Raw genomic sequence first — 19,391 nt, 5'->3', positions numbered from 1 at the left:
TGCTCTCTGTCTCAAAAAAATAAATAAACGTTAACAAAAAAATGTAAAAAAAAAAAAAAAGAAAAGAAAGAAAATGTGCGTCTGTAACTCTGAGTCATGTTCTGACCCCAACAGCTCCCCTGTCCTGATGGGAGATTCTCACACCTCCACCTTGGCGTTTTCATTTTACGCAAAGCATATCCGGACTTTTCCATGATAAAATGCTAACAGTATAAAATAGGTGAAACCTTGGCCACTTAGTCTTGTGATTCATTTGTGTTGCATGCTTCTATATAGTGGCTGGCACAAAAAATACTGAAGTCATTTTCTTCTTTAGTGTTCAGGGACATATTTAAGAGCCATGTGAGAACTGCTTATGCTGTTGCACATCTTTTAAGCCTTTTTATTAAAAAAAAGGTCAACCTGCTGAGCTATGGGTAGATTCGCATATCATCAAATGTACCAAGTATGTTTCTGATTTTTATATTTCTGTCTCACAGCCGGATCTTCAAGAGTTGCTGACACTTGGCAGAAGTGTTGCAATTTTTTTTTTTAAAGTGTTTGTTTATTGGGGCGCCTGGGTGGCGCAGTCGGTTAAGCGTCCGACTTCAGCCAGGTCACGATCTCGCGGTCCGTGAGTTCGAGCCCCGCGTCAGGTTCTGGGCTGATGGCTCAGAGCCTGGAGCTGTTTCCGATTCTGTGTCTCCCTCTCTCTCTGCCCCTCCCCTGTTCATGCTCTATCTCTCTCTGTCCCCAAAATAAATAAACGTTGAAAAAAAAATAAAAAAATAAAGTGTTTGTTTATTTAGTTTTGAGGGGGAGAGGGGCAGAGAGAGGGAGACAGAATCCCAAGCAGGCTCCACACGGTCAGCCCAGAACCCGATGTGGGGCTCGCACTCATAAACCGTGAGATCGTGACCTGAGCTGAAGTCAGACACTTAACCGACGGAGCCTCCCAGGCGCCCCGCAAAGTAAAAGACTTTTTAATCAAGTATATATCATCAGCTAAGAATGTATAGATTTTAATATTTATATAATAAATATTCTTCCTTCCTAAAAAAAAAAAAAATTGTTTTTTAAGGCGCCCTCTGGACTGACACCTGAATGTTGTGGGTGTTTCTCATTGTTTTGTCCCTTTGAGTTTACTTAACAGAAGATCTAGTGCCCCGGGCTGTTCATGACACCCAGCCAGGCTCTCGGAGACACGGGTTCCACATCATCTATATAGAGAGGGCACTGAGGTGGGCCATTAGTGAGAAAGATTTCAAAGCCCCCTTTTCTGCCTTTCCTGCCAGTAAGGGGGGGCTGTTGGGGGGGGGAGGGGGCAAGAGCTCCCTCCCCGAAAGCTAAATACCCTAGCACATCCACTACTTTTACGTCAAGGCCGCCTTCTGTGAGCCACCTACACAGCCAACCACTGAGGCAGGTGCTTGGCAAACAGGTGACACACTTGATATTCTGACTGATAGGACATGAGTTTGAAGACCACCGGGAACACGATCCTCCTACCCAAAACACCCCTCTTTCGACCTGCAGCTCCCGCGCAGATGAGCAAAGGGGAAACCCCACCGAACTGCCAGGGACCAGGGGCCCGCGTGTGCCCAGGCACATGTCTCCGGGAGGACCGGGCACTCAGCCGGCACGGGAGAGGGGGGGCGTCTCTGCCCGGGCTGCACGCTCGCTTCGGAAGGAGGAGCTGCTACCCGACGTGGGGCTTGTTTTTCCACGCAGTCATGCCCGGGGGGGGTGGTGGTACCGCGTTTACCTTGTATCTCTTTTTACATCCAGGAACCGGGCAGGCAAAAGGCTTCTCTTCCCCTCCGTTCATGCACATCGAGCTGAGGATGGCTTCGGAGCTTATGGCGCTCTCCGTGGTCCAGGACTCATCGCTGTCGGACTCCTCGTAGTCGACCTCCTCCTCGTCGTACTCGCTGCCTGCAGGGTCAGACAAGCGCAAGAGCCGTCAGCAGCGGTCCTAGGGCTCCCTCCAGTTTGCTCCTGCCACCCGCAGGGCAGGGAGGAATGAGTGACCACACGGGGGCCACTCCTCCTGCCCTGGGAGAACATTCCAGGCACAAAGGGACTGCCCTGGGGGCAGAGAGACCTGCGTTTCCACTAAGAGACCGGATTAAGAGCTGCCCAACAACTCCTGGCGGGCAATTAGCTGAGCAAGAACTTGACCGGGACGTCCTGGAAGGGCAGTCCGTGACTCCAAAGGTGCCGGGAAGGCTCTGAGGCCCAAGCCGAAGACACCCAGCCACGGCAGACACCCCTGCCCGAACACGTACACACCGGCTACGCCTGACGTTCCAATGCACAGAATTCTGTCCCCAGAAGTTCACGCGTATTAGCCTCGTAAATGCAACCCCCTGGGGGGGGGGGTACACTTGACACTGAATAGCTAGCTACGCTTCAGTGGGACTTAATTTCAGATCTTTTCCTTTACAGCTCGAGCTGAGAGGACTACGAGGAAATCTGGAACTAAAAGGGGGTTACCAGAAGCTAGGGAGCGGGGGGCTGGGGGGACCCGGAAACACCTGAAGCTCCAAACCCAACTCATGTCCCAGTACAAGTTGCAGCTCATAGAGGACCAAACACCTCCCTGCCACACCTGTCCCCAGGGTCCTGTCTACACCTGTCTTTTCACGGCATTCCCTGCGAGGGCGGGCTCACCCATCCCAGTCAGACTGCTCGGATGGGAGGAGGGGACTCCCTTGTGTTCCTGACGTTAAGAGCTCTGTTCGGAATTGAATCAAAAACGTGCTTCCCAGACTTCTGTTCAGGACGGTGGGGACGGAGAACCACTTCAACAAGCAGCCGCTTTTTGCTCTTTTTTAATGAGGCCCAAAGCCATTTATGTCGAGCTTTTGCACAATACAACCCCGAAGGACATAATTCTAAAGATCATAAACAGTGTAAAATAATATGTTGACAAGTCTTAATGCATTTACAAGCCCCATGGAATAAATAGGAATTATAGCACAACATTAATAAGAATTATATGGTAGCAATTACAGTTGTGAAATTCATCCCCCAGGTGTGAGGCTAAATTGCACCAGGGGCCTGCCTGGGTGCTCCGTGGTCTGTCTCTGCTACATCAATTATTTCAACACCAAATATTGGCATTTTTATTGGGTTTCATTTTAATAGGCATTAATAAGATTGTTTGAAGAGCCAATTGAGCCAGGCACAAGGACGCCGGCCTCTGAAGCTAACACTTAAAAGGATCCACGAAGGAAGGAAGGGACTTCAGGTTGATGGCGCGCCTCTTGTGTTTCAGGCACGGTCGATGCAGTATCTCGTTCAACCCTGGAGAGGACTGTTGCTTTCGAAACAGGAGGAAACCGAGTCCGATGAGGTTCAAGAGCGTATGCGCTTTCAATGAGCTATTAAGGGACACTGCTTTTTTCCCCCACCGTGCCTCCCGGCCTCCACTGCCAGCTGCACTCCCTTTCGCTGGTTCTTTATCATCTATCACTCTGGAGTCCAGAGCAGTCTGTTTTGAGGCCTATTTAGAAACTCGGCTGGCACAGAAAAATCAATTTGGCAAAAGGTTTGGAATTCAACTTTCAACTGGGTTGAAATGACTCTGGGTTTCGGTAACCCTGCTGTATTGGGCAGTAGCCCCCAGGAATAAGAGACCCGTTTGGAAATGCTTCTACGCGACAACACAGGGGTATATACTCCGCCGTGTTTCGGAGTCTGTGAGCAACTTCTGAAATCTGTTTTTAAGTAGGGCATTGTTTAGGACATTTTACTCTTAAACAAATGCCACATGCTGGTGTCCTTTAAATTGCTTGTTAGAAAACTATAAATGCTATTTCACAAAGCTCCTCCAGCAGGCCTTCGGAAAGTTCGAATGACTAATTTACCCATCTAATTGGGCTAATTTGTTAACCTGAATACCAAGAACCATGCGACATTTACAACTGGGGGGGAAAACCTCAGACCAACTGAGGGCTTAATGAAGCCCAACAGAAGAGAAAACTTCAAGACTCTGCTGGATCAAAGGGAGCCAGCCCCTGAGGGGTGGAGGCTGGGGACACAGTCGCCTGGAAACCACGCGGCATCCTGCAGGTAGGGGGACCACACAATTCATCATCCGAGCTGGGGCGCCTGTGAGGGGAAACGCCAGCCCCGGATGACAGGCGTGAAGGGGCACTGTCCCTGGCTAACTGCCCACCCCCCCACCCCCTGGCAACGCACCAGTTCACCACAGGGACCGCTGGGGCGCTCTGCGAAATTAACCGGCTCCCTTGGTAGGGGATCAAGAAGCACCTGTTTACACTGAATTCTATCCTGCAACAGACATCAGTGCACGTCTTGGCTGGGCATGTCAGCTGAGTGACAAGCTACTGGCATCCGCTTTCTCTTCTGTGAAAGGGACACAAATCTCTTCCCTGCAGTTTAAGGATTAGAATTAACACCTACAGAACATCTGCACATAGTAAGTGCTCAAAAACGTGGAAGACAACGTAACATCATTTTTGTGATAACGTTACATGAACACGTTGCATATAATACGTTTAGAAAGGCCTGTTGTGAAATCAAGCAAAAACTAAGATAATTCTGAAAGACATGGGGGGGCGCCTGGGGGGCGCAGTCGGTTAAGCGTCCGACTTCAGCCAGGTCACGATCTCGCGGTCCGGGAGTTCGAGCCCCGCGTCAGGCTCTGGGCTCATGGCTCAGAGCCTGGAGCCTGTTTCCGATTCTGTGTCTCCCTCTCTCTCTGCTCCTCCCCCGTTCATGCTCTGTCTCTCTCTGTCCCAAAAATAAATAAACGTTGAAAAAAAAAATTATAAAACAAAAAAAAGACATGGGAATCTCCACTAGAAAGATAAGCGCATTGTGTGGACTTCTCAGTGTGGGCAGAGCTAAGCACCTCCCCATCTACAGGGAGGTCTGTGAGCCCAGGTCTGGGGGCTTGTGTGAGCCCTGGTCTGCCACTGACAAGCTGTGTGGCCCCGGGGCAAGTGACGTCACCTCTCTGATCTTTTAGACTCCTCACCTGTAAAATGGGCTAAAGCTACTAACCAGCCCTTAAGGCTGCATGAAGCATAGCTGAGTTCCTGTTTTTCAAAACAATATACCGACGGGGCGCCTGGGTGGCTCAGTCAGTTAAGCAGCCGACTTCGGCTCAGGTCACGATCTCACAGTTTGTGAGTTCGAGCCCTGCGTCGGGCTCCGAGCTGACAGCTCAGAGCCATGAGCCTGTTTTGGATTCTGTTTCCCTCGCTCTCTCTGGCCCTCCCCCACCCATGCGCTCGCGTGCTCGCTCTCTCTCTCAAAAATAAGTAAATGTTAAAAAAGAGTTTTTTTTTTTAATTTAAAACAATACACCGAGAACAATGCCTGGCACAGGATAAACATTAAAGGAGTATTTGGTACATAAACAAGTAAAACATTATAAAAACAGGTTCCTCATTTCGCCCACCGTTCCCTCGCTCTTGAGGGTACAAAAGTGTGTGTGTGTCGGGGGGGGGGGGGGCTCTGTTGCTTATCTTAACTGTATCCGAAATGCCACCCTGTCGTCCAACAGAGCTGTGAGCAGCTGGAAGGCGAGGCCTGGTCCTCAGCTGCTGGCCGTCTTTCATTCTGCAGCCAGGGGACCTGCAGCAGGTGGGGACAGGCGCGCTCTATTCCCAGGCCACACGCACGCACGTGCCAGCACCCGCCTGGTGCTGACATCTGGAAGACGTGCCAGCAGGGCCCGGGGTGTCCTGCAGAAAACATCTGCAAACGGCCACCGCCCTTCGTCTGCTCTTAAACATCTCTGCGCCCTAGGAAGAGCGAACCCGAAACTAAAGTTACCTCCGGAGTTACGAAAACATTTGGGCCAAGCCCCTCTCTTTTGTGCTGTATTCATTTCCTCGCGTCTTTGCATGGAGAAAAAATAAGCCCCAGGGCGGTTCATTTGTCATGTGTGCTGCATCTGCGATTTTCAAAACGAACTTCATGACTTCCTGGTAGCTTCCAGACCATTGCCGGAGTTGCCCCGCCCGTTATGGGAAGTGGGGCGTGGCAAAGCTGGTTCTCCCAGCAGGGGCCGCCCGACAATTTGGTCCTACATCCGATCAATTAAACCTTGTTGAGTATGAGCATGTGGGAATGTATTTATTGGAAAAGGCATGTGTGCACGAACACGTTATTGTACAAACATACGCAAATCAAAGGATGAGGATAAAAGAAAAAGTAAATGTATCATAATAGAGGGGCGCCTGGGCGGCTCAGTCGGTTAGGCGTCCGACTTCGGCTCAGGTCATGGTCTCACGGTCCGTGGGTTCGATCCCCGCATCGGGCTCTGTGCTGACAGCTCGGGGCCTGGAGCCTGCTTCGGACTCTGTGTGTGTCCCTCTGTCCCTCCTCCACTCATGCTGTCTCAATCAATGAGTCAATCAATCAAGTTCTGCTGGGGGACACTGGGTCATGGAATCAGAATCCTGGAACTTACAGGCCACTGCACCCCACACTCAGCTGGCCCACGGCGGTCTGTGCGGAGGGCTTGCCTTCTCAGAGCTACCTGGCCCAGGATCGTAAGCGGCAAAAGGTTATGGTTCTCCCTTTCGTCTTCATCTTCCTTTCTTCTCCCCACTCTCGCTCTTTCCTTTCTACAGGGCAGCCCCAGATCCTCGCAAGGGCCCGTTGAAAGGGGCGAGGTGCTCAGACACAAAACAGGAAAACACCGGCCACGAACGGACAGCCCCTCGTCAACTTCATGCTTAGAGGGCCCCGAGGAAGGCTTTCTGACAAAACAGAGCGAAAGCTTACGGACCCTAATTAAGAAGAACAGGTGAAAACTGCCAGCGGGTTTGACGGATCCCAGTCGTGGCGCCCCCGTGCCCTGGGTTGTGCTACCTGGGAAACAGCGCAGGAGAACTCTCTCGGAGACATTTCCCCTGCATTTTGAAACAAACATCGGTTGGCCTGATCAGGTGTCCAAACGTGACGAACCCGTTGTTCCCTATTAGAAGAGAGCACACCCTCCCAGATCTGCATCTCAAAAGGGAGCCCAAGAACGAAAGACAGGCTGCTGAGCACTCTGGCGGACGCCAGCCCAGCCACCTCTCTGTTACGATGGTCACTGCCTTTGCAGGTCCTCTGGCTACAACACTCCATGGCACGGAGGGCCTGTCCTAACACGGCCTGTTCATTTCAGTCCACCGGTGGGCCGCAAGGGAAGATTTTGGGGAGGCATTTATGACACAGTAACGATGCCTGCTTTCTGTTGGCCTCCTTTTGCTTTCAGTCATTTGCTCCCCAAATTCTGGCGCTTCCCCCCCCACCCAACCTAACCTCCCCCCCCATGCCTAAACCTCTCTGTGTTTACTTGGACTTCTTAATGAGAATCGCAGCCAAGAACGAGCAGGTTTTGTTTTTACACGCGTCGTTCTGGAACCAGAAGGAGTGGGGAGCTGCTCCTGCCGCTTAGGGTTTGGGTGCCTCCTGTGTGCCTGGTGCTTGTCCCGTAACCAACCTTCTATTGCCCCAATTTAACAGAGGGGAGAGCGGGGGGTTCAGGAAGTGACGGATGTGCCGAAGGTCACCTGGCCAGAAACAGGCAGACTGGACGGGTGCGAGGGTACTTGGTCCCAAACCTCGTGCTCCTTTCTTTTCAAATTGAACATCCCCTGCGTGACGGATAAAGACGTGACACACAAAACAAGGCCCTGGAGAGACCGGAGAGGAAGGAAAGGGGACGCATCGTCGTGTGGAGTCACAGCCGCTCGTGGGGTGCACACGGGAGTGTGTGGGAAGCACTGGGCTCGAACACCAAGTGGTTTCAACACTGCCCTCCCAGGGTGGTCACAGTCGAGTCTTCCAAAGAGGAGCTACATGAGCTGGTTTTTCAGATTCTCCTTTGTCTTAGATACTATGACTTTTAAAATGCCACCGGTCGCCGGAAGAAGAAAAAAATAATAATAATAAAATAAAATAAAATGCCACCGGTCAATGTGAGAGTTTCTCCAAGAAAATGTCATTTCACCGCGCCCTGCCCACATAAACAGTGGCTGCCAGCGGTCTGCCTCGGGCTGACTTTTCTATCGCCACCATCCACACTGCACAATCCCCACGCGGGGCGCCTGCGGGGGGCAGGACAGCAGCCAAGAGAGGCAACCCCGAGCGCCCCATTTTGGCATCTCAGTTTGGGGAGGAGCACAACCTAGCAGAGAGGGTTTCGTGATAAGGCAATCACCAATTCTGCAGGACTGCCAGAAAGATCCTATGGGTGGTTGGCAAAGGAAGTAAAAACCAGAGCCTTTCTCATGCATCACATGAGAAAGCGAGGTGGTCCAGAGCCTCTGCACACACATACACACACACACACACACACACACACACACACACACACACACACGCAGATTCACCCACCTGGACCCACATCACTGCCCAGGAGCCCTGCTGAGTGCCTCTGGCAAGCTCACTGTCACTCGCCCCAGGAGCCACTTCAAATCTTGTCTACTCCCCCTCCAACCTCTGCCCATCTGTCCTTTGCTTACCCCTTTAGCCTGTGCGCATGGCCTGCTCTCCATTGGAGCACCTACAGTGTTCTCATTCCTTGTATTCATAAACATAAAACACTGACACACAGATAGATGAAAACAAGTCAACCTTTTCCAGAAACCCAGCATACCCCATTTTCCCTATAATGCAGATCATTAATATTCATGCACAAGTGCTAACTGCAGTGACAGCAAATTAAAACTCTCCTGGGGTGTCAAATTCTGGCAAATACATTAGCAAAGAGTCGCCTGCCTTATAGATTTATCATTATAAATTAGCTTTAATTGGTACTGACCCAATTTATAGACGCTACAGCAACAATCGTCTAAATAATTGGCAACATTATGATGACCATGGAAGACACGCTAATGGCTGGGGACTATGTGCCGAGCCTCGAAAGTTCTTGACCTCCTTGCTCCTGGCCTCAGTTTATTCCTGGATGTCATTCTCCCCCAACTGCTCCTTATCTATGCAAATGGTCCTGGCTCTCCAAGCCAGAAGCAACCTTTCCCTCATAGGACTCAACACTTTCTAACTTACTTGGAGGTGCCTGGCCATTACCTTTGATAATGTGCCCAGTGCTGTGCTTGCACTTAAGGAGCCAAAGACATGAGCTTGTTGGATGAATTAATGAGGGAATATAATTCTCCGGCTCTAGTAGAAAGGGACCCCATATTACACAGCTCTTGACCTCCTACAGTCTTAAAAAAAGAAAAAGTGAGGGGCGCCTGGGTGGCTCAGTTAAACATCCGACGTCGGCTCAGGTCATGATCTCAAGACTCATGAGTTCGAGCCCTGCATCAGGCTCTGTGCTGACAGCTGGGAGCCGGGAACCTGGAGCCTGTTTCAGATTCTGTGTCTCTCTCTCTCTCTCTCTCTCTCTGCCCCTCCTCCACTCACATTCTGTCTCTCTCTCTCTCCTTCAAAAATAAAAAAAACATTAAACAAACTGTTTTTTAAAGTGAATATATTATCTTACTTGCCTTTTAAAACCCTCTAATGACTTCCCATATCAAGGAGCAACCCGATGCCTCATCATGACCTTATTCCATGTCATAGCTGCTTGGAACTTTATTATCCGAAGGACTTCTTCTCCCACCCTGGAGGGGTCCCCTTGCCAACTGAGGGCTCCAGCTGGGCATACTTCTCTGGGTCCCCAATCTCCCAGCTCTTCATGCTGGCTGGAGAAAGAAACTGCCCCCCAAAAACAAAATACCGTTTCCTCCTTTATTGTCCCCAGCTCTTGGCTATTTTTCAGGACAAATGGGCACCGAGAAATGACATCTCATACATGTGAAACTAACGTAACGTTGTGCGTCAACCATAAGAATACATGGCAATGTCTCTTCAGTACAGCCCAGATTTCAGCAATACCCACCCCCTGCCTTTCTGCATCCCATTAGGAATTCCACTCTTTTACCTTTGGGGGAGAGTAAAAGGACTTATTTTCCCTTAGCCTTCGAGTGGTTGCTCAAGAGTCATAGAGATTTAACCTAAAAGTTTTCTGTGACAATTGGCTGCTCTGGAGACCTACCCCCAATGCAGAGTCGTAGTGTTTTAAAAATGCAGACTGTGGGGCGCCTGGGTGGTGCAGTCGGTTAAGCGTCCGACTTCGGCTCAGGTCATGATCTCGCGGTCCGCGAGTTCGAGCTCCGCGTCGGGCTCTGTGCGGACGGCTCAGAGCCTGGAGCCTGTTTCCGATTCTGTGTCTCCCTCTCTCTCTGACCCTCCCCCGTTCATGCTCTGTCTCTCTCTGTCCCAAAAATGGATAAACGTTGAAAAAAAAATTTTTTTAAAGATTGAGAAGTGATTTAACTGAGGGGCACCCGGGTGGCTCAGTTGGTTAAGCGTCTAACTTCAGCTCAGGTCATGATCTCACGGTCTGTGAGTTCGAGCCCCGCGTCGGGCTCTGGGCTGACAGCCTAGAGCCTGCTTCTGATTCTGTGTCTCCCTCTTTCTCTGCCCCTCCCCTGTTCATGCTCTGTCTCTCTCTGCCCCAAAAATAAATAAACGTTGAAAAAAAAAATTTAAAAATGCAGACTGTGACCCAGAAGCGGGTCATACAATCAATTTGGTGGGGCATGAAAGAAATAAAATAAAGACAGAATGGAATAGAAGGTGTCAGAGTCTAAGAAGTCTTCATAAAACTTGTCTCAGGTGTGCATCTCAATTTAAAATACAGTTCTTAACTATGTGTCACGCTAAAACAAGCTTAAGGCTATTTTTGACCGTTAGCATCTCAGTTTATAGCACTTCTAACTACAAGAACCATTTCATCCAGATTAGAAAACCACCAAACAGTTTTAACCAACATTTAAGTAGGATGTAAGACAGGCTAAAAGAGAAGAGAAAGGTCATTTTTGGCGACCGTCACCAAGGTATTGCGTCAGCTGGCAGGAACCTACAATCTACCTGAGAACGTGGACTGTTGGCAAGCCAACCTCAGGACCATCTGGAGGGCACACATAGACGGGGGGCCAACAGGTGAAATAGGAAAGTGACAGGTGTATACAATGGGCACCAAGTATGAAGACAGTTCGTCACAAAACGAAAAAGATTGTGGTACCCTTTATGACTGCGTCCCACCATGATCTTGGTCAATGCTCTCAATGGCAATCTCTGTTTTCAGAGTAGGTGCATCCGGTTCTAAAGAATGGCACAAGTCATTCACAGACCTTGTGCTGAACTAAGAAGGGTCACCCACGGTACCCTGGACTCTGCCCGGTCTGTCATCAGGTTGCCGAACAGAATGGGTTCTCAGAGTTTCAAATCAGCCAAGCTAAGTAGGGCAGGTAGCAAGCATAGGCCTGTGAGTGGTGAGTGGGCCTTCTGGAGCCAATGCTTTGGGCCAGACCCAGAGAATCACAACTGCCCTGAACCAGGAAGGAGCTGGAGCCAAACTCAGGAAGGAGAGACCTAAGTGTGTCCAAGGGCAGTGGGGAGATCCGCCTTCCCCATCACCCTGATCGGCTCACTGGGAAATCACCGTCACAGGGGAAGTTCTCCTTATTCCCCGCAGCATCCCCAGAACCGAGCACAGCGCCTGGCCTCAGGGCGCCTTAGCTCATCTCTGTAAAATGAACGAAATCCACAGGAGAGACCCCTGCACCGGAAGAACATTTGCTGTGTGCGTAATGTGCACATCTTGTACTTGGTGATTATGCTTCTTTAAAATACGCCATCTGTGCATGACATAACGAAAGGATGCGTGATGACATTAGGGATGACCTTGGATCTGGGGATCTGCGAGACACACATCCTCCAGTTAACCCTGATGAGCACGGCTGCAAGACCACACCCAACCCTGTGCAGAGGCTGTGCGGGAAGGCAGGTGGCTCAGGGGCTTGGGAGCAGGCTGCCCGCATTAGGATTCTGGCTCTGCCGTCGCTAGCCTTATTTCACCTCTCTCTACGTCCTTTCTGTTATCGGTGAAACTGAAACAACACTAGGGTTGACCTCACACAGCTACCGGGAAGACCGTACAGTTCAGCGTGGATAAGGTGATCAATTTCTGGCACATAGTCGTGTACATATTAGCACTAGCTGGAATTATTATTTTAATCAGTAATTAAAATTGTCTAGACTTGGGCGCCTGGGTGGCTCAGGCGGTGAAGCGTCTGGCTTCGGCTCAGGTCATGATCTCACAGTCCGTGGGTTCGAGCCCCGCGTCGGGCTCTGGGCTGACAGCTCGGAACCCGGAGCCTGCTTTGGATTCTGTGTCTACCTTCTCTTTGCCCCTCCCGCACTCATGCTTGCTCATACTCTCTCTCTCAAAAATAAATAAACTTTAAAAAAGTCTCAATTTGAAAGAAATGACATAGGCTAGACAAAGCCTAACAAGAAATCACCTGGTTAGTCATCTGCCTAAAACGCACAGACAAAAATACCTGTACTTTGCATTTCCAATACAATGGATCGAGGTACTGATTTCTAATGCTGTCGGGGGGAAAAAAATAAAACGCTGATTTGGGATAAGACCGCTGAACTGACTTTTGTTAATTGGTTCACCGTACTGGAGACCCGGGGATGAAAAAGACAAACTCTCTGCCCTCGAGGCGTGCAGTGAGGATGCGGGCACCCCGGTGGTCTGTCCTCACACCTCAGACTCCTCCGCTGGGGAAATGACCTGCTTCTAAAAACATGAACTCTGGGGGTCCCTGGGTGGCTCAGCTGGTTAAGAGTCTGACTCCGGCTCCGGCCGTGCTCTCCTGGTTTGTGCGTTCGAGCCCTGCGTCAGGCTCTCTGCCGGCAGACGCACTGAGCCTGCTTTAGCTACTCTGTCTCCCTCCTCCCCCTTCTTCCCTTTCTCTCTCTCAAAAATAAAAAAACATTAAAAACATTATTAAAAACATAAAAACACGAACTCGACAAACAGTAGGGGGCGGGAGGATCTTTTGAACCCAGCACAGCCTCTCCGTGCAGTACAGGCACCTGCGACAGGTGACGATCGGTTCGAAGGGTCTTGCCTTCGAACTCCGAAATACGGTGTGCTGTGTTCACAGAGCGCACACCTACAGACGGGGTGAGTGTTTTTGTGCCGAGAGAGGGCTCGAAGAAGAGGGCTGGGAAGGAGAGGATGACGGATACTGAGGAAAAGCCTGCAATCCCTGAGCTGAGAAATAATTAGGGTCCGCCTGCAGGAACCAGTTTCCACTGCACCAGAGTAACGGTCCCTTTCCAGACACAGCCGATGACAGGGAAACGCACCACCGCAGAAAATAAGTTATTCCTCTGGGGAATAATGTCATGGGAGTCACTGAAAGTTCACACAAATCTCCGAGATCTCCCATAAAAGCTCAGTTTCACACTTCGTCCCATGTGGAAACTACAGCCTGTGCCGCGTGAAAAACGAGTTTTATGAGAGTACTTCTGATTTTTAAGAAGGCTATTTGGCTTCGTAACAAGGCAGCTTCCTGAAAGCACCAGTGATGTCGTTTTTTTTTACATACTGCCCCTATCAGGCCGGCTTCAGACTCATCAGGGCCGCGTTAAAATCCGGCGGAACGTTACGCGTGGGACAAACCTTGACAACAGCCATCGGGAGGGAGAAACTGCAGGGGCAAGAACTTCCCAGCCAAAGAGATCGTTTTGGACATGTTATAAAAGCGAGTCAGACTTTTTCCACTCCGGACATGGTAGGACATGATAATAAAGGCTCAGGTGAGAAGCAGACAACGTGGCCTTGTCTGTTCCTAGCTCCGCCCATAGCTCCGCCCACTCCCTACGAGCTGATTTACCAGGCTTTTCCTAGGCCCGGGGGCGGGGCGCCATGGAGTGATTCCCCCTCCCCCCATGGCACTTTGCTTTTTATTTCTATTTCTTTGGCAATATCTCACAGGGTCACAAGAGAACACCGTGGAGCCCGACAGCGTGCGTCCCGGCGCTGGCTCCTTCAGTGCCTCACTAGGTGACCTTGGGCCATTCACTCAGGTCCTCCTGGGCACAGCACCCACGGCCGAGGGCTAAATGAGTTAATACACACATAGGTGCTTCAACCAGTACCCGCCATTTAGCAACAACTATCTGCTGTTGGCGTTTTCACGGGCTGAGCAGGCATGTGACTTCACAAACTGAAACGTCCATCAGGCCAATGGACGATGCTCAGCTGCTTTTGAAGATCTTGGGTCACTGACAGACCCCAGGAGCCGCAGAAGTCAACAAAGCTGCCCACTGGCACGCGCATGCTCTGGGTTTGACCTACGCTGGGACGTGCTTCAGCAACCCTGCACCTGGCCACCACACCTCCAGATTCATCCACGCCGAGCGCGGTTCATGGTCAACCCCATTGGGGTTTCTCTAGCCTTCCACCCTGGACAAGCATGTGGAATGGGTTGCTCCGGCCTGACTCCCTCAACTCCCCTGACATGTGACATGTGTTGTGTGACAAAGACACGATGCTACTTCCTCAGAGGACGACGACCTTCTTCTCTAAGGTGGACACAGCTGATTTGAGAAATGGCTTTGAGCTTTCCCTGTTGCCGAGACACAGAAGCATCAACTCTGGCCACGGGAGGTGGCCCGGTGATAAGAGCGAGGCCCCGGGACTCGGACTGCCAAAATTCACGTCCTGTTTGCGGGATCTTGGGCGACTTACCTCCTTTCAGGCCCCAGTTACCTCACTGAAAAATGAGAACCGCATGGGGCGCCTGGGGGGCTCAGTCAGTTAAGCGTCCGACTTCGGCTCAGGTCACGGTCTCGCGGTCGGTGAGTTCGAGCCCCGCGTCGGGCTCTGTGCTGACAGCTCGGAGCCTGGAGCCTGCTTCAGATTCCGTGTCTCCCTCTCTCCCTGCCCCTCCCTCATTCACGCCATGTCTGTCTCAGAAATAAATAAATATTTAAAAAAAAAAAAAAAAAGAGGATACAGCAGTATCTATGCGCCCACTGGTAAGAACTGGGCCAGGTCACAGAACAGGGTTTCCACAGGGCCCGGCAGAGAACAGGGTGGATGGTCACCCGCACTGGTAGCACGAGGTCTTTCTTCCTTGCCCAGAACAGAGGGGGGTGGACTCTTTTCCTTTCCTCCATCTTTGTCCCCTCTTCAACTACAGGGTCTCTCCGGACACAAGCATCATTAGACCGCAAATCCCGACTCGCAGGCTGCCTCTCCTCAGCGTGTTTACGGCAAGTCACGTCTAACAGAACGACGCCATATAAACGCCACGGGGCGAACAACAAGAGGCGTCCCCCTGGTTTAGTAACAAGACTAAAGGTTTATGATTAGCTATCTATTGAAGGCTGGAAACAGGAATAGTCCTGGCCCCAATAAACCACATCTATCGGTCCCCAGGCAAGCAGCAACAGACATAAGGAAAGACCTGTCATCCCGCCCAAACCCTCACACGGAAACGTGACAGGTGATGTATTTACAAGCCGGACTCCGAAATCACCAGGTGCTTCAGTTCTGTTCTGCCTGAACTGCCCGTGGCTAGTCGGATGGGAATCTGTCTGTCTGACAATGGATGAAGATGAAGCTGTTATTTCGGAGACTTTAGACATCTGTGTCCTGATGGCACCAACACGGAGGAGCAGACGCCGTGGCATCAGCTTGGCTTCTCCCATTCTTCGCGCCCGGCCTCCCCCGCTTCCGAGATACGTTATCAAACCGAAGCAGGGGCTTCTATTTGGGTCACTTCCTGGTGTGCTAATCCCCCGAGAGCGCTGACGGGCTGCTTTCTGGCCTCTTTTCCAGAATCCTATCCAGGAGAGGGCAGGCCAGGAAGATGCCCCACCCGCCATCTTTGACATGTGGTAGGAAGTAGGCTTTGCCCATAAAAAGCAAAAACAGAAACACAGTGACAAAAGACCAAGGTCCTTTTGCCCATTTTCTTCTCTTTTAGAGCTGGGAAACGGCATTTCTAGCAAGATCTGACCCTCTGTGCAAGATAAAGGAGAAATGGTGAATTTCTGGGTCTCCTCTTCCGAGAGCCTCCACTAACGGGCCCCACCTCGCTAATCTCATTTAAAAAAGCACCCCTTGGGGCGCCCGGGTGGCGCAGTCGGTTAAGCGTCCGACTTCAGCCAGGTCACGATCTCGCGGTCCGTGAGTTCGAGCCCCGCGTCAGGCTCTGGGCTGATGGCTCAGAGCCTGGAGCCTGTTTCCGATTCTGTGTCTCCCTTTCTCTGCCCCTCCCCCGTTCATGCTCTGTCTCTCTCTGTCCCAAAAATAAATAAACGTTGGGAAAAAAAAAAATTAAAAAAAAAAAAAAAAGCACCCCTTGCCCCAATTAGTTCCCCTCCCCTGGGACCTTACAGGGGGTGTTCACTCCTCTGACCCTCCAGTCTCCCTCGGCTCCTGCTCTTCTGCCCCTGTTCCAGCCTCTACCTGTGCCCCTTTCATGTACATCTTTCAGCTGTTTTCAGTTCCAGAAGAGTCCGGACTTGGCTTGTATGCTTCCCACCTACACTTACAAATCCCGAGTACAACATCAGTACCTACTTTCCGACTGATTTTAAAATGCCCAAGCTGGACCTTTAGAGAATGTCATCACTGAGTCACAAAACGATAACATTTCAAGCCTGGAAAGGACCTCCGATATTCTGCACCGACCTCCCCTCCGACAGAGGACTACCTGCATCGATGCCCGGGGAGGTGACCTGTCCCCGGGCACATCCTCAGCGCGAGTCCCGACGGGGGCGAAAGTCTGCCACCCAGGTCTGAGTCTCCTGTCTGGTCAGCGGCTTTCATGGGCCGAGGAAGTGGGAACCCCAGCCCTTGCAAGCCAGGTGATCGAGACCTCCGTCACCTCACAGATCCTGAGCCATAAAAGCTGTTCAAAGCGTATGACCAGAAATGGGCTCGGGACACACACTCAGTCTTCTGATACCACGTCTACCCAAACAGGTTAACTATCTACTTTTCAGAAGGTGATGCTGCAAGAATTAAGTTCTTTTCAAAACTACCGGCCGTTAACAGTGCTTCCTAGGTAGCTCTGACGGAGTCCAGGCGCTCCCCAGCCATGATGTGCACACACAGAGGCAGCTTCGTGGCTATACAAGGGATAAGAGGTTTAAACCCTTCTCTTAAACGCTTACTCTAATATCAAGGTAGAAGTTGGGTCCTGAGGGGAAAATGAAGGTGAGACTTCTTCTTTCTAAGTTCTTGCATCACTGAGTCACTTCACGGCCCCGTCCTCCTCCTCCACCGTGTTTGATTTGTGGCCAGCGCTAAATCCAAATGGCCCGTTTGTCAAATCAGCCCTGGCCCAGAGACATAAAGGTCGACCTTGAAGAAGCAAACCCAGTCCTGCGTGCCAGAGGGGTTGTGGTATTTGTAATTCGACGATTACAACCCTTAGCCTACCTCCCATTTTCCAGTGGGGGCCTCCTACTTCCTCCCTGGCATTGTTTTGCTCCGTAAGGAGAATGCACTTGATCCAAAGACAAACCCAACGACCCTTTGCAAGGCCTGTAAGTTCTACGTCATCCACGGATTTCCTCAGGGGCGAATCTGTGTGTCACAGACCAACAAGGGATGTGTTTTCCAGTTGCCTCAATGAGGATGAATGGACAGATATTCAGCAAACCTCTGGGGAGACGCAAGGAAACCTCTGGAACGGGCATTATCATCGGAGCCCACGCCACCGGCACGGGTGGCATTTGTAAATTTCGGGCTCTTTCAGGGGCACAATCTTCAAGTTTCAGCCGTCCACGAGACACGCTTTGTAGGCCTGCGGTTTTCTGGAAAGTCAACGCTCAGCAAGCCAAACCCCAAATGTAAATGATGTGACGGTCTCCTCAATCTTTTGGAAGCGGGTTCTACCTGAGCTGACTATCAAACGGTGATCCCGTGACACGCACACACGCAGGTCATGGGATCAAAGACGGGGACAAAAGTCGACTGGTGCTATCCTGTGCACCTTGTCCCGCAATTCTCCAGAAAATCCAGTTGAACTACTTCGAAGGGGCGAAGGCAACTTGTTGTGATGTCATCACGCGAGGTGCCGTTGAGGCTTTATAGCTCAAGTGCCCACAGTCTCTGGCAGTCGTTCTGCATTCTTACATAAATGCGTCCCCCAGCACCCCCAAACTCCACTCTCCACAGAAACGGGCTTTTCAATAACGAACAGCCGGCTCTGTTGCACAGAGCACAGGAAAAACAGGATAAACCCAAGTCGCACGGCCTTGGCTGTAAACATATTCTTACCCAAGATTTCTGTATAAACAAAACACGAGCTATTAACCACTTGCAGAACAACAACCAAAAAATGCGCCGGGTTTCCTGCAATTAAGCTGCAGTGTTTTACAGTGTCATTTTATTTATAACTGAAAAAGAGTAAATAAATAAATATATAAAAAGTCCAGCAGACCCCTCCCACCACAGGCTTATTCTGCAAATTAACTTTGCAGTAATAAAACGTGTGCCAGCTGGAATCCTTCCCCGGTGCTCTGTGGCACAGACAGCCAAAGCAGGTATACGGCTGAGAAAAAACAAAGTAGGGCATTTTCCACCTTCAGCCAGGGATGTTAATTGAACTTTGGCAAATGTTTAAAGATTTCTCTCTCCGTGTACAAGAAAGAATTAAAAACAGTTGAGCTGGGGAAAATGAACATCTGTTACTGCCTTACGCTCACAACCACAATGAAAAACATTCATAATTAAAGCGATTTTGCTTCCCTGCTCGTTAGATCTGTAATCTTGGGTTAAAAATACAAATGCAGAGGCTCCTTATTGTCTTTGGGGCTTTCTTCTCATGGCTGCTTGTAAAAAAAGGTAGTTTACGCTGGGCTGCATTTTTTCCCGTCGGAAGAACAATACCAGGAAACAGATTTGCGTGGAAAGATAGGGGATGACAACAGGCAGCACCTACGCAATCGAGGCTCGTTTTATGAAGCTATGAAACAGTAGTCAAGAAGTGTTTTATATTTGGGAGTTAATACACTTTACAGCTGTGTAAAAAACCAGAGCCATTTTGGACTGAACATAAACATTCCAATGTCTACGAGGTTTACCTCTTTCTGTTGAGCAAGCCGGGCAGGCTTCTATCAACTTGGAGGGATTTGTGTGTTACACACGGCGGCGCCGAAAAGCCTCCCGCACCAAGTCATTTCCCCTTCGACACGCAGACGTTTCATCAAGAAAATCAAATGTGCTTCCATACGTGCACCATGGCTACTGAAATAACCTCCTAACTGAGACGCCAGCGGCCTCTGGTCTCGCGCCCTCCAACCCGTCCTCCTTCCTCTGCCAGATGAACATTCTCGGAAATCACTGCGATCGCGAAGATCATTCTTCTCTGATTGCATTACTCGCCTCTCGTATGAAAAATGTCTCCCCGCTGCCAACTCTATTAAACACGAATTCCCCAGCCTAGCATTTGAGGCTGTTATATCTGTGTGTACGCTTTGTGAACCCGGTACAGCCACCAAGCTGGTGCATCAACTGTGACAGGCACCCACACCGTCTCCATGCT

At 50.5% G+C, this 19,391-nt stretch overlaps 1 protein-coding gene across 1 annotated transcript in view; it reads right to left on the bottom strand.

Moving 5' to 3' along the window:
• JAZF1 (JAZF zinc finger 1) overlaps positions 1-19,391 on the bottom strand; it is a 357,655-nt gene that overhangs the window by 6,506 nt on the left and 331,758 nt on the right. The window contains exon 4 of the mRNA XM_040472378.1: positions 1,745-1,914. Coding sequence (XP_040328312.1) covers positions 1,745-1,914 — 170 coding nt within the window. The remainder of the gene's footprint in view (positions 1-1,744; positions 1,915-19,391) is intronic.

The sequence above is a fragment of the Herpailurus yagouaroundi genome, unplaced genomic scaffold, assembly GCF_014898765.1.
Source record: "Herpailurus yagouaroundi ecotype Mexico unplaced genomic scaffold, PumYag 100, whole genome shotgun sequence".
NCBI lineage: Eukaryota > Metazoa > Chordata > Mammalia > Carnivora > Felidae > Herpailurus > Herpailurus yagouaroundi.
Note: the sequence above shows the minus strand (reverse complement) of the source record. Positions and strands in the feature narration are given on the sequence as shown.